This window comes from Palaemon carinicauda, chromosome 12 (genome assembly GCF_036898095.1).
Source record: "Palaemon carinicauda isolate YSFRI2023 chromosome 12, ASM3689809v2, whole genome shotgun sequence".
NCBI lineage: Eukaryota > Metazoa > Arthropoda > Malacostraca > Decapoda > Palaemonidae > Palaemon > Palaemon carinicauda.
In genome coordinates, this window is record NC_090736.1 from 58,099,972 (window position 1) to 58,114,971 (window position 15,000).

At 35.5% G+C, this 15,000-nt stretch overlaps 2 protein-coding genes across 2 annotated transcripts; both read left to right on the top strand.

Annotated features, from left to right (window-relative positions):
- The first annotated feature begins 4,189 nt into the window (after positions 1 to 4,189).
- LOC137650834 (uncharacterized) lies at positions 4,190 to 5,947 on the top strand. Its single transcript, XM_068383989.1, has one exon. It carries the CDS (start codon positions 4,190 to 4,192, stop codon positions 5,945 to 5,947), a length of 1,758 nt encoding a protein of 585 aa, XP_068240090.1.
- A 106-nt stretch (positions 5,948 to 6,053) lies between these two features.
- LOC137650835 (uncharacterized) lies at positions 6,054 to 7,541 on the top strand. The gene has a single exon (XM_068383990.1). The coding sequence runs from the start codon at positions 6,054 to 6,056 to the stop codon at positions 7,539 to 7,541; it is 1,488 nt and encodes a 495-aa protein (XP_068240091.1).
- Positions 7,542 to 15,000: the final 7,459 nt, after the last annotated feature.

Below are 15,000 nucleotides of genomic sequence, written 5' to 3' on the forward strand. Positions count from 1 at the left end.
CTATTTTCCATGTTGGAGCTCTGGGGCTTAGAGCATCTTCCTTTTTCAACTAGGGATGTATTTTAGGAAGTTATAATAATAATAATAATAATAATAATAATAATAATAATGAAAATGATAACATTAATAATACAACTTAGGAAAAACTTCATATACATCTTTGCATATATCATTTCTTAAAAGGCAGATATTCAGTTAAACATTGATAGGAATTATTCTCTTTGATGGATCAATTTGTCAAGTTTAGCCTTGATTCTTCTTCTAAGTGATATTTGTTATTGGAAAGATTACCGTCTACTTTTCATTTGACTTACTGTAGCTACTTCCAGTCCCTGTTTTAATTTGATCTAACATAGTTTTTTGATTGGGATTGCTAATGCTGATTTCTGTCTCAACACCCAACATATTGTTACAAAGTCCCGGTGGTAGTGGTGTATCAAAACTACGACTATACGCCCTGTATTTCGTAAACCTACGGGCTCCATGATTGCAAGAGCCCGTGCTTGGCCACAAGGGCAAGGCTTATCTACAACAACAACAACAACATCAACAGCGTGTCGTAGAAAGCGACTAAAAGAACAGCTGCTACCTTGCACTCCTGCTTTTTAACAAAAGACTAGGGTTGTGGTGGCCGATGTGGTAACGTCCCTGACTGGAGAAAGCCAGATTGGGGTTCAAGACCCGCTAAAAATCGGTTGTTCCTTTGTTCGCTGCAACCTCACCATCCTTGTGAACTAAGGATTGGGGGTTTTGGGGAGCCTATAGGTCTATCTGCTGAGTCATCAGCAGCCATTGCCTGGCCCTCCTTGGTCCTAGCGTGGGTGGAGAGGGGGCTTGGGCGCTGATCTTGTGTATATATGGTCAGTCTCTAGGGCATTGTCCTACTCGATAGGGCAATGTCACTGTCCCTTGCCCCTGCCATTCATGTGTGGCCTTTAAACATTTAAACCCACTGCCAATAACTCTGGAAACTGCAGCCTTGCAGTGGGACCGTTGTCCAAGGTTAGACCCTCGACCAATAACTATGGTTGATGACAGCAAGGGCATGCGCTCGTAAAAAACCTTATGCTAAATACTAAATAATGCCTGATGCTATGTGAGTGGGCATCAGGCAACCGACCCCTTAATGTAAGGATTACGATGGAAAAGAAGACTCAATATACTGTTACATCTGCAATCTTGATTCTATAAGTTTTTTACTGGATCTTCTCTATCATTAAAATCTATGAATCCTTTTTCTCTTGAAGGTATAGTCCAGATTTATTTACTATTATCTTTACTATCATATTCATCCCCACCATGATTATTTTTACTTCATCTTCTCAATGAAATGAATTCTCTCAAATCTTTCATGTCCTGTACTTGGCCTTCCTTCGCCTTCTCACAGGCCCTCTAACTGCCATTGCTGCATCTACGGGTGTTTATTTTACATTTATTATTATTATTATTATTATTATTATTATTATTATTATTATTATTATTATTATTATTATTGTATCATTAACATGATAAAATTTATTATACTATAAGGATATATTTATTTAAATGTTGATGTGGGTTGGAGCGAATTGTAACTTATTGCGCATCTGGAATATCTTTTGTCTTATCCATATCTAAATGTCGCACGGTTAGCAGGCGAACTACCGAAAAATTTGCTAACCACTTTGGTACTGCCTATCGTGCCGACTGGTGGTGGCAAGTGTTATTTTTGTGGATGTAGACACAGGAATGAAATCGGTGACATGTAAGGCCGGCAGGTGATGGGATATTTGTGTTTGGCATTTTCCTACTGGGGTTCAAGGCCTGTGATAGTGAGGCCATTGAAGTGAGTGCAATACAGTGTATTATAGATTTTATATGATATTTCATTTGGAATTGCTCTTATTGGTAATTGGATTTTATGTATAAATACAGTAATGTTTAATGATATGAGTACATTTAATTTGATGCCGAGTGTTTTAGTGGCTACAGTACCGTAGTTTAAAGTGGTATTTATTTACATTGCTATAAAAATAGTTATTGTTAAAATTATACATACCAATATGGATTGTTCATGTAAATTACTATGAGGGTTGTATTAAGGACAAATATTATTATTTTTGGATGATTAAATCGGGAAAATTAGGGAAATTCAAAATTTGTATAGCTGGTTGGATTGTATTATTTTTTATTACATGGAATATGTATTTCAGGTTGAAACTTATCGTTGGCAATAAAAACTGTTACAACTTATGGTCCATCCTTAAACATCCCAGTACATTTCAACTTCAACCGCCATGGGTGTGCAAGAGGAACTCATCGCCCTGAAGAGGAAGAGGGCAATCAGCAAAGGGAAGTTCACCAGGAAGGTAACTATGTGCAATGAAGGAATCAATCGAGGTGATGATTTATTAGTGTTAACGAAGAACTATGAGGAAATGGTTGAAGCCTTTAAATGCTTAGAGTATCAAAATGATGAATTGATACATTTTATATGTGAAAACGAGGATAAGCTAGCCGATATTAATTTAGAAGAAGAAGCCCAACAATATATTCTAGATAGTGAAAGATTAAAATGTGAAGTAAGTGCAAAAATATTCAAAGGTGTCGAGGGTGTAAAGGCAACAGATAAATCGAAGGTTAAAGTAAAGAAATTTGAACCACCAATGTTCGAAGGTAATTTAAGAAACTATCCAACTTTTAAGGAAGATTATGAGAATTTAGTTAAGAGTATATATGGCACTGATCCATATGCTCTCAAAATGTGTCTAGGTGGAGAAGCACTTCAAGCAGTGAAGGGCTCAGAGGGTAATTATGATGAAATGATTCAACGTTTGGATGATAAATTTGGGAATCCCAGAAAGATTGTAGACTTAGTGGTTGGTGAGCTTAGATCTCTAAAGAAAATTTACGATAAGGATACCAAAGGATTTATTAAAATGATCGATCAGGTTGAGCAATGTTGGCTTGATTTAAATAAGTTAAATCTCTCTGATGAACTTAATAGTGCAAACGTTGTCAGCCATATAGAAAAGGTTTTACCTTCACTTCAAAAGAGAGAATGGGTAATTAAAGCAGATGAGGTATCAGTAACTAGCAATCTGTTTCCAGAGTTTAAAGTTCTTACAGAAGGAGAGAAAAATTTTGGATTGTATGAATTCCAATGTTAGGAGTAGCGGTAGTGATAATAAGGCAACAGTCCATCATGTTGACAGCACAGTTGAGAATGAATCGGAATTGATAAAATTGGTGAAACAAATTGGGAAGAACAAAGTATAAAAAATAAGGAATTTGAATCTTGTATTGTTAACTTGACAGAAAGGGCTAAAGGTATTAAACCTAAGGCAGAGAGTAAGGGGATAGGATGCCTGTTACACAATTCAATTGGTCATGATATAACAGAATGTTATAAATTTAATGGTTGTGGTAGCAAAGAAAGATTTGAGATTATAAAGGGTAATGGAATATGTTTTAGGTGTCTAAGGGGATATCATACTGCTCGTAGCTGCAATGTTGGTACATTGTGTGATGTCATCATTGAAGGTAAAGGGCCATGCAATCGTAATCATCATCCACTGTTACATTCCGATAGAGTAGAAAATAGTATTCACAAAGCGGTATCAGAAAAGGGATTTGCAGTGTTATTGAATATCAGTATGGTGAATAGTAAGAACAGGCCTGTTAGTGTATTGTGGGATCCAGGAGCGGATATTTCATTTATAACAAATAGGATGGCTAAGAAATTGGGTTTAAGTGGAAAGCATATAAATTTATCCATGATCAAGGTGGGCAATGCGGTTGAATATCACTCAAGCAACGAATATTGTGTACCACTAATTGATAAATCTGGTAAGGTTTGGAATGTGAATGCTGTTGGAATTAATGAAATAACAGCCAAAATCAAGAAAGTAGATTTATCCAGGGTATCTGAACTTTTTGAGGGAATATCAAACTTAGAGCTGAATCGCCCACATGGGGAAATTGATATGCTTATTGGTGCTGATTATTGTGAAATATTGCCAAGGGTTGTTGAAACAAATAAGGGTCTCCAGTTGCTAGACACGATAAAATTACTAATCAAGTTAATACTAGTAATCATGTGTTTGTGAGAATTCATAAACTTTCAAGTTCAGTAAATTTGAATGAAATCAATATTGAGCCAACAGAAAATCTAAAGGATCAGTTAGATAAATTTTTTGCCATAGAAGAAATGGGAACAAGGTGTAATCCACAATGTATCAAATGTATGTGCAGAGGTTGTCCTGGACTCAATTATGTAAGTTTGAAAGAAGAAAAGGAAATAAAATTGATTGAGGAAGGATTAACGTATGATGAGAAACAGAAATGCTGGTTTGTAAGGTATCCTTGGATAAGAGATCCAAATCAATTGAAAAATAACATAAAGGTAGCAAATGCCAGGTTAAGAACAACAGAGAATAGATTAAGGAAACTTGGGAATGAGTATGCAATGAAATATCAGAAAGAGATTGAAGATATGGTTGGAAGGGGAGTAGCTAGGAAATTAACTAATAAGGAGATTCAAGAGTACAACGGCCCAATTCACTATATTCATCACCATGAGGTGTTGAAGCCAGAATCTAGTTCAACCCCAGTGCGCATTGTCTTCAATTCTTCAGCATCTTATATGGGACAGAGGTTAAACGATTTTTGGGCTAAGGGGCCTGATATTTTGAACAGTTTGCTGGGAGTGTTGTGTAGATTTAGGCAAGATAATATAGCCATAGTGGGTGACATAGCAAATATGTACCATACTGTAAAACTCAGCACACTAGATGAACATACACATAGATTTGTATGGAGGGACTTGGATGAGAGTAGGCCACCTGATCAGTATGTTCTTACCACAGTAACATTTGGAGATAGGCCCAGTGGTACTATAGCTATGGTAGCTTTGAGACATACAGTAGAAAAATTCGGTAAGGAATCCCAGGATGTGCAAGATATGATTCTTAATAATACATATGTAGATGATATACTGTATTCTACTGATACCATTGAGAATGCAATCAAATTGATACAGGATACTGAAAGGGTATTGTCGAAGGGAAGTTTCAGAATAAAGCACTGGATAGTCAGCGGGCATTATGAAAACTGCAATATAAGAATAATAGAATCTGATAGTGAGAAAATCTTAGGTTTAAAATGGAATCCTGTAGATGACTATTTTTCCTTTGCTGTAAGACTCAACTTTACACCAAGAATAAGAAAGGTTAGGAGTGGTCCAAATTTAGATATAAGTGAATTTGATTATAAATTTCCAGAAATATTAACACGCAGAAAGATATTGAGTCAAATTGCATCGTTGTATGATCCATTAGGGTTGGTTATACCAGTATTACTCAAAGCTAAGATCTTGATGAGATCCATGATTTCCAAAGGAAACTCAAATGGTGGTGGAATCAAGTGGGATGATCCACTTGATGATTCCATGATGAACGAATGGAAAGCGTTTTTTAAAGAATTGTATGGACTGGAGTCATTAACTTTTAGAAGACCCTTAAAGCCATCTAATGCTTTTGGTAAGCCGAACCTAGTAATATTTTCTGATGGTAGCACGCAAGCATATGGGGCTTGTGCATATGTGAGGTGGCAAATCAGTGATAGTAAGTTTGAATCAAGTCTGATAATGGCAAAACATAAGATTGCACCAGTGAAACAAATGTCTATTCCTCGTCTGGAATTATGTGGTGCTCTCATAGCTGCTAGGATGAGAGAACTCATAGTAAAGGAGTTTTCATGGGAGTTTGAGTCGGTTTATCACATAGTTGACTCGACAATTGTAAGATCACAAATTCAAAAGGAGTCCCATGGATTCAACACATTTGTTGCTGTACGCATTGCAGAGATACAAATAAAAACTGATTCAAGGGAATGGTGGTGGGTTGATTCGATTCAAAATGTTGCTGATATGACCTCTAAACCGTGTAGTCCAGAAAAAAATTGGTGAAAATTCTGCCTGGCAAAATGGACCAAAATTCCTAACATTACCAATTTCAAAATGGCCTATCAAACAAGATTGTGAAATTGAACTAACTGATAGAGTAGGTGTTGTCATGGCTGTTGCTAAAGTAAGTCAGAACCATGTTATACACATGGTTGATGTTAATAGATTTAGTGATTATTACAAACTACTAAGAGTTACATGCAGGGTAATGAATGTTTTCAAATGCAGATCCTTTAAGGGTATGCTGAGGGAACCAACAGTTCAAGGCATTACTAAAGCAGAACTAATGTGGGTTAGAGAGATGCAAAGGGACATGACTGATTGGAAAGTTAGGTTCAGAAGATTAGGACCTTCAATTAAGAATGGAGTCATAGTAGTAGGACAAAGAATTTCTAAGTGGCTAAAGGAAAATTGGAATAGAGAAGACTATATGTTGCTACCAGCAAATCATCCAGTTACTAGATTGTATATATCATATGTACATGGGGTTGACCATGCAGGCATAGAGACTACTCTGGCAAAGTTACAAAGAAAATTCTGGATTCCAGGGGCCAGAAAAATAATAAAGGCAATAAAAAATCAATGTGTGACATGTAGGAAGTTAACAAAGAAGTTAGAAGACCAATGCATGGGTCAAATGAGGATAGAAAGAATGAAACCTGCTCCACCTTTCTATTACACAGCTATAGATTTGTTTGGACCCTTAACAATAAGAGACACGGTTAAAAGGAGAACTCATGGTAAAGCCTTTGGAGTTATATTTAACTGTTTAGTTACTAGAGCTGTTCACTTGGATTTGGCTGAAGGATACAGTACTGATGATTTTCTGACCACATTTCAAAGGTTTATTGCTATTAGAGGAGCTCCTAAAATTATATATTCAGATAAGGGAACTCAGTTGATATCAGCAAGTAAGAAAATAGAAAACATTGGAGAAAAGGAAGGGGTAACTTGGATCTTTAATATGCTTAGTGACGCACCTTGGTATAATGGGGCCAGTGAAGCCCTGATCAAATCTGTCAAAAGGTGTCTTTGTATTAGTGTGGGAGATTCTGTATTGAATTTTGGAGAGTTACATACTGCTTTGTTTAGTATTGCTAATCTGATGAATGAAAGACCAATTGGTAAAAAACCTGGATTTAGTTTAGAGTTGGGGGGATACCTCTGTCCCAATGATCTGTTGCTTGGTCGGTCCACTTGCTTTTGTCCAAGTGGGATGTACGATATTAGTGGGGATCACAAAAGGAGATTAAAGTTTATACAAATTATAATAGAATCCTTCTGGAAAAAGTGGCACCGAGACTATTTTCCTTCATTGTTAATCAGGCAGAAATGGCATACAACAAGGAGGAATGTGAGAGTTGGAGATGTGGTACTTGTGCAAGATAGTAATGTTGTAAGGGGGGCATGGAAACTAGCACAGGTGATTAAAGCTGATCCAGGACAAGATGGCGTTGTCCGTGATGTTGATTTAAGGTATAAGATTATAAAGCATGGGAAGGGATATGATGGTGGAGTGGATAAGATTATGTGTAGATCAGTACACAGGTTGGTGGTGTTATTACCAATAGAAGAACAATGTATTCATAGTAGTTGACCCTTTTGGATAGGTTATCGGTAATTTGCCACTAATGGTGGGGGAGTGTATCATTAACATGATAAAATTTATTATACTATAAGGATATATTTATTTAAATGTTGATGTGGGTTGGAGCGAATTGTAACTTATTGCGCATCTGGAATATCTTTTGTCTTATCCATATCTAAATGTCGCACGGTTAGCAGGCGAACTACCGAAAAATTTGCTAACCACTTTGGTACTGCCTATCGTGCCGACTGGTGGTGGCAAGTGTTATTTTTGTGGATGTAGACACAGGAATGAAATCGGTGACATGTAAGGCCGGCAGGTGATGGGATATTTGTGTTTGGCATTTTCCTACTGGGGTTCAAGGCCTGTGATAGTGAGGCCATTGAAGTGAGTGCAATACAGTGTATTATAGATTTTATATGATATTTCATTTGGAATTGCTCTTATTGGTAATTGGATTTTATGTATAAATACAGTAATGTTTAATGATATGAGTACATTTAATTTGATGCCGAGTGTTTTAGTGGCTACAGTACCGTAGTTTAAAGTGGTATTTATTTACATTGCTATAAAAATAGTTATTGTTAAAATTATACATACCAATATGGATTGTTCATGTAAATTACTATGAGGGTTGTATTAAGGACAAATATTATTATTTTTGGATGATTAAATCGGGAAAATTAGGGAAATTCAAAATTTGTATAGCTGGTTGGATTGTATTATTTTTTATTACATGGAATATGTATTTCAGGTTGAAACTTATCGTTGGCAATAAAAACTGTTACAACTTATGGTCCATCCTTGAACATCCCAGTACAATTATTATTATTATTATTATTATTATTATTATTATTATTATTATTATTATTATTATTATTATTATTATTATTATTATTAGCTAAACTACAACCCTAGTTGGAAAAGCAGGATGCTGTAACCCCAAGGGCTCCAACAGGGAAAAATAGCCCAGTGAGGAAAAGAAATAGGGAAATAAATAAACCATAAGAGAAGTAATTATCAATCAGAATAACATATCTTAAGAAGAGGAACACCATTGAAATATATCTTACATGAATAACCTATTAAAGCGACTTATGTCAGCCTGTTCAACATAACACCATTCAATGCAAGTTTGAACTTTGGAAGTTCCACCGGATTCAACTACACTGTTTATCTGATTAGATCATTCCAGAACCTGGTCACACATGATAAAAAAGAAAAAGATCAAATAAGGAAATCATTCATATAACTGTGGAGGTTTGGCGAAACGGAAACCTCATGGAAAAATCAGCTCGTAAAAAGTGCTGTTCGGAAAAACGTCGTCGGAAACATATGTTGGGTCAAGTCTGTTTTATGGGCGCGAAACTTTAACAATTGGGATGAGCAGAAATGTGGGTTTTTAAGGGAACGTTTTGAGTGGGTCACTGACAGAGAGAGAGAGAGAGAGAGAGAGAGAGAGAGAGAGAGAGAGAGAGAGAGAGAGAATTTCAGCAATGTGAACTAAAAAAGCAAAACAGTTATGAAAATGTACATAAAGTTTTGGTAATAACCGTTTAAAAGGAAATATTACTGAAGTTTGTTTGACAAGAAACGTTAGGTTAAAGACTTTTATTAAAAGTATTACTAAACATTCAAAATTCTCTCTCTCTCTCTCTCTCTCTCTCTCTCTCTCTCTCTCTCTCTCTCTCTCCTCTCTCTCTCTCTCAAAAACAATATGCATTATCTCGAAATTTCTAATTAAGATTTTAAAAAATAATAAGAAGAATTTGCTCTATGAAATCTTGTGCAGTATGAACGTTCATCTCAAGTTGATACAATTTTTCCAATTTATGAATATTCTCTCTCTCTCTCTCTCTCTCTCTCTCTCTCTCTCTCTCTCTCTCTCTCTCTCTCTCCTCTCTCTCTCTCTCTCTCGCTTTTGAAGGAAAATATAAAAGAGGTACAAATTGCAAAATGATGTTAAGATAAATAAAAATAATTTAATTTCAAGAAATACTTATAAAGATAAAAAGAAGAATGTAAGCATTGAAATGGAAGACTAGGAAACATTTTTGTAACGAACAATTCAAAACTAATAGAAAAAATCCTCCTACTTCTTGGAAAATAGTTAATACAATGCTTTTTAATAATTGTAAGAGCGAGTCTCAATCAGATAGCGAAGATTAAGCTAATAAAGCGGAGAGATTCAATGAGTATTTTGCAAATGTTGGAAGAGAAACTTATGAAAGAACTCAGGAGGAAATGGCTGGGAACAACGATAATCAACACATTAGTGAACGAAATAATTCTAATTCTTTTGTAATCCCACTTAATAAGAAATAATAAACAACCAAAGAACAAAATAATATTTATTTTTTGCATTTAGCGTTCTTGCATTACAGGAAGTCACTCCCACACAATTTTAATTCCACATTCCATAGTCAACCGCATCTGAAAACTTCTGAAGTTTTCATTAGACAAGCAGCTTGTCATATACATGTATGCTCAAAAACATGTTACCGCTAAACTTGATACCAGTTATCACAGTATATGATAATACCCTAAAAATTCAAACTTTCCCGTGCAAAGTTTGAACGCCAGAATGATTACATATCGAACACCACTACTCGACAAAACCTTAAGCCCCGCCCCTTACCTCTCATTGGCGTTTACACAAAAGAAAATAATTTTATTCTAATTCACCCAGTTCAACCGGAATAAATTATATTTCTTTTGTAATCCCACTTAATAAGAAATAATAAACAACCAAAGAACAAAATAATATTTATTTTTTGCATTTAGCGTTCTTGCATTACAGAATGAAAGAAAGGTCCAATTACGAAACAATATGCTTATAAACCTAATCTAAGCGAAACCAACAGTCTTGAATCCAGAATATCTTTGATGTAATCATCCTTCGCGGACTCTGATCGCCATCTCCCATGTTTTTTAAACAATCTATCTGAAACGCCAGAATTAGCGCAAACTGTCGCACCACCCGCTCTTAGACTATGCAAACCGTATTTTTAAATGTCTGAAACTATAGATTTAAAAGCTTCAATAAACAGTTCCCGCATTCTTGAATAAGTCAAAGGTTTATTAACCTTTCTAATCTGATAACCTGCCTTTGTTTTAGTAATATTCCGAAAAATAAATCCAAACTTTCATTAGAAAACCCACACCACATAAAATATTTCTCCAGATTTCTGACAGGACATACATCAGTATGTGTCCTAGCAATTATAACATGTTGACCATCTCTATATATATATATCAGTCTTACTTTTCTCAATAAAAATAGACATATGCGTTTGTTCAAAACAAACATCTGAACATCTGATGTTCAATAACTCACTGCATCGCAAAAAACCAGAATATGCACATATTGTTCTTTGATTATAAATGTTTCCACTTTCAAAAAATTTACAGTACATTTGTTTTAACATTTCTGCATTTATAGGCTCTTTTTTTTCGTTATCGGTACAGACAAAAGTCTTTTCCCTGCCTCATATACATTCATCACTAAATCCGAATCTGTCGGAGATGAAATTCCAATAACGGAATATGCCCAGCGAATTCCATACAAGGCTGAAGATAACACACTCACTGAAACTCCTTCCTGAATTAAACTTGCTAAATACATACAAATCACCAAAGGCTTCATAGTAGACTTTTTATCATGAATGCCATTCTTCTCCAACCACTTCATATAGCTCCGATAGTACACTTTAGTCGTAGAACTTGCACGCCCCTCTGCTAATAATTCTGGAATTCTCTCTATATTTTCTTTTACAGGTTCCGGAAGAATGGCTACATTATTTTCATATGCCTGCAAAAATAGCTGTAAAATAAAAACCTTAATAAACACGTGCTTTTATTTAAAGTCAATTTTCAAACATAGCATATAAAAATTCAGATCAACATTTCCAAACATTGAATCATAACTTTTCCCACACATATAAAAATCCTTCTCTGATGGTAAATAAACAACACCCTTAACAAAATGATCAAATTGTGTACCATCTGGACACAACAATGGCCAAAAACTTGACGATTCCCATTTCGGAACCACTGAAGCACCGCAAACTTTATCTTCTGACATTTTTGCCAAAACTCTACCTACCAAATAAATAGATGGATAGAACCACCCTCTTATGTTAGCCCAACTCTGTAAATGCATCAATACCGCTACATTTCATGTTCCAGTACCTTGAATAAAACTTATCTAATTTGTGATTACTATCACTAGCAAACCAATCAATCTCAAATGATCCCCACAATTCACTTATATAATTGAAAATTTTCAAGGACACACCCCAATCATCAGAATCCCGAAGTTGACTTATAAAGTCTGTCTTTTCATTAAGAGACCTTGGAATCCACTCCATCTCCAAATGAATACTATTAACTAAGCAATGTCTGTAAATATCCAAAGAAATATTTTGGAGATCAACCTTCATACTTCCATTAAAAATTATACTGACGATGTTCTTATTATCAGTGAACCATTTGACCCGTTTTCCTTCCACCTCATGATTTAAAGAAATCAAAACTCTATGAACTGCAACCAACTCTCTCCAAGTTGAACTTTTCCCCATCTCCTCCGAACTCCACATTCCATGAGAAATACCATGCCTAGAATTTACAACATAACCACCAAAAGCATGTCCACTAGCATCCGAAAATACAAATTTAACACACGATGGTTGACACTTCAACTGCCTAATATTAATAGCATCTATGTTGTCTAACCAAAACTGAATTTGACCACAACTGTCATTTGATAAAACTATATGATCATTCCATGACCTTGAATTTAAAATGTCAACACTCAAGCACCTTGTCATCAGCTGACTAACAGACCCTATAACTGTAGACATTGAAATTATTTGCCCAACAAAACTAGCAACTTTCCGAACAAACACTTTTCTAAATTTGACACAATCACCCATGATTTCTAAACCGGTATCTCGAACTTTCTTTAATCTTTTTTTCTGGAACTTTCAAAACTAACCTCATCGTGTCAATACAAAAACCTAACCAAACTAAGTTCGGCACTGGTGACCACACTGATTTACGATCATTGATAACAAAACCACTCAACCGTAAATCTTCCCGAACACTCTCCGCCATTGACCTAGTTTCTTGTACGTCACAACTAATACCGATACCATCATCCAAATACATAATGACTCGTTTTCCCTCTCCCCTCCACTTCCTAATAAGAGGCCTAGTAACTTTTGTAAAAACATACGGAGCCGATTTTAATCCAAACGGGAGAACCAAAAATTTAAAAAATTGTTGTTCCCCATTCCTTATCCACGCAAATCCCAAAAATTCTGTATGGGGGTAAAACATTTCAATATGATGATAAGCCGAATGTAAATCAAAACTGAACATAAATGAATTAGACTTGAGATATACAAGTGCCGTTCTAATATCCTCATACTTCACGCTTTGTCTAAGTATATGTAAATTGACACATCTTAAATCTAAAATAAGTCTCTTTTTATTGTTTGACTGGACAGAAACTGTTAGAGGATTAACAATATAAGGAGCAAAATTGCATTGTTCAATAAGTCCTTGATTTAACAATTCTGAAATTGCACTATCAACAAACTCCTTATGCATAAGTGAAGAATTGTTATTTTTATGAACATTTCTACAAGGCATAGTGTAAAAAGGAATTTTATAACCGTGTTTTATAATATCTAAAACACTGTCATAAGCACCAATATTTTCCCAAAATTGTACATTTAACCTTAATCTGCCTTTAATACTTGAATCAGTAACACTGACTTTCAAATTCATAATTGTCAAGTAAGCAATACTCATCTTTAACAAAACTTGAAGCGTCAGACTGTACTCTGCTTTTTCTCTGATTGTCCTCCGACTGAACTAGGGGCGGATCTTGTCCTGAGAAGCGGGCATTCCCGTTGTAAGTGGGTGAAATCCCCGCAGACATAGCACCCACCGACTCGAAAGGGAAAATTTCAGACCTGCAGTCTAGGTTGAAGAATCAGCCGTGGAACATAAGGAACAGCAGGAACGGAAGCACCATAACTCGAGAACGGATTTGGAGCAGTAGCAGCGGGTTTAGCATTCGAATCCCTCCCGGTTCCCGAGTTAGTATCCTTGTCCTTCTTACGTTTCTTGAGCGCTCTGTTTTCCGCTTTGTAAATCTTGCTATCATCATCCGAATCACTGGCAACCGGATTTGTAACGTACTGGTTTACGGTCTCCCACCCTCCAGACGAAGAATCAGCTATTCGAATATGCTTGTTTCGCTCCTTAATTTTCTCTCCTGCTTCTTTAATTACTTCTTTTGCATAGTCAAGTTTTCCATTGTCAATTGCCCAGCTAATAGAATCCAAGGATTCTTGAATGTCAGAATTGAAGTTATATTGAACTTTATGTCCTTTTAACCTCCACTGTATTTCGTTCTGCCCTTTGAATTTCTTTATCTCTGACGACGCTGTAGCACTTGCACCTTGAATTTCCTCTCTCAAACCCGAAACTTTTGCATTGACAAACTCTTTAATTTCTTCCTTTTGAGACTTAATTTCAGCTAATAAGTCTGATATTGAAGGTTCTGCCATGCCGTATAACACTCGGTCAAAAGGAGCAACTTTCCCGTGCAAAGTTTGAACGCCAGAATGAATACATATCGAACACCACTACTCGACAAAACCTTAAGCCCCGCCCCTTACCTCTCATTGGCGTTTACACAAAAGAAAATATTTTTATTCTAATTCACCCCGGTTCAACCTAAATAAATTATATTATTAATCACCTAAATTCTTTTAAACCATCTCCAGTTGACTGTAACTGTCATTTTAAACCGTCAAAAGACTTAAAGACTCCAGTGCTTATGGGTCCGATGGCATCCCACCTCGCTTTATAAGGGATACGCTATATGTAATTGTACTCTATATTACAGTAATTATTAATACATCAATTGTAACAAATACTTACCCTGAATTATGGAAAAAGCCTCATGTTGTTCCTTATTTTGAAAGTGGTGGTAGAGATGAAATTTCAAATTATAGGCCAATTTCTTTACTTCCAGTATTATCGAAAATTTTTGAAAAAAAAATTATAGCGAATCAATTATCTGAATACCTAGAAACAAATAACCTTATTTCCAACAGTCAGCATGGATTTTGACCTAAACTATCAACTGAGACGGCCCTATTGAAAATATATGATAATATAGACAACAACAAAATTTCACTACTATTGCTCTTAGATCTATCGAAAGCCTTTGATAGCGTGAATCATACTTAATAAATGTCAAACACTTAATATTGATCCTTCATGGTTTGCAAATTATTTAAGTAATCGTTCACAGTCTGTCAGACTGGGAAACGTCATTTTTTCTCCGAATTTATAGAATTTGGTGTACTTCAAGGGTCGATCCTGGGCCCAATTTTATTTATAATTTATGTAAATGACCTTAAGAGTTTTTAGGAGATTGTTTTATTGT

Excerpts from the sequence above, each read along its gene's own strand:
- LOC137650834 (XM_068383989.1), top strand. The coding sequence starts at position 4,190 with ATGGGAACAAGGTGTAATCCACAATGTATCAAATGTATGTGCAGAGGT.
- LOC137650835 (XM_068383990.1), top strand. The coding sequence starts at position 6,054 with ATGGCTGTTGCTAAAGTAAGTCAGAACCATGTTATACACATGGTTGAT.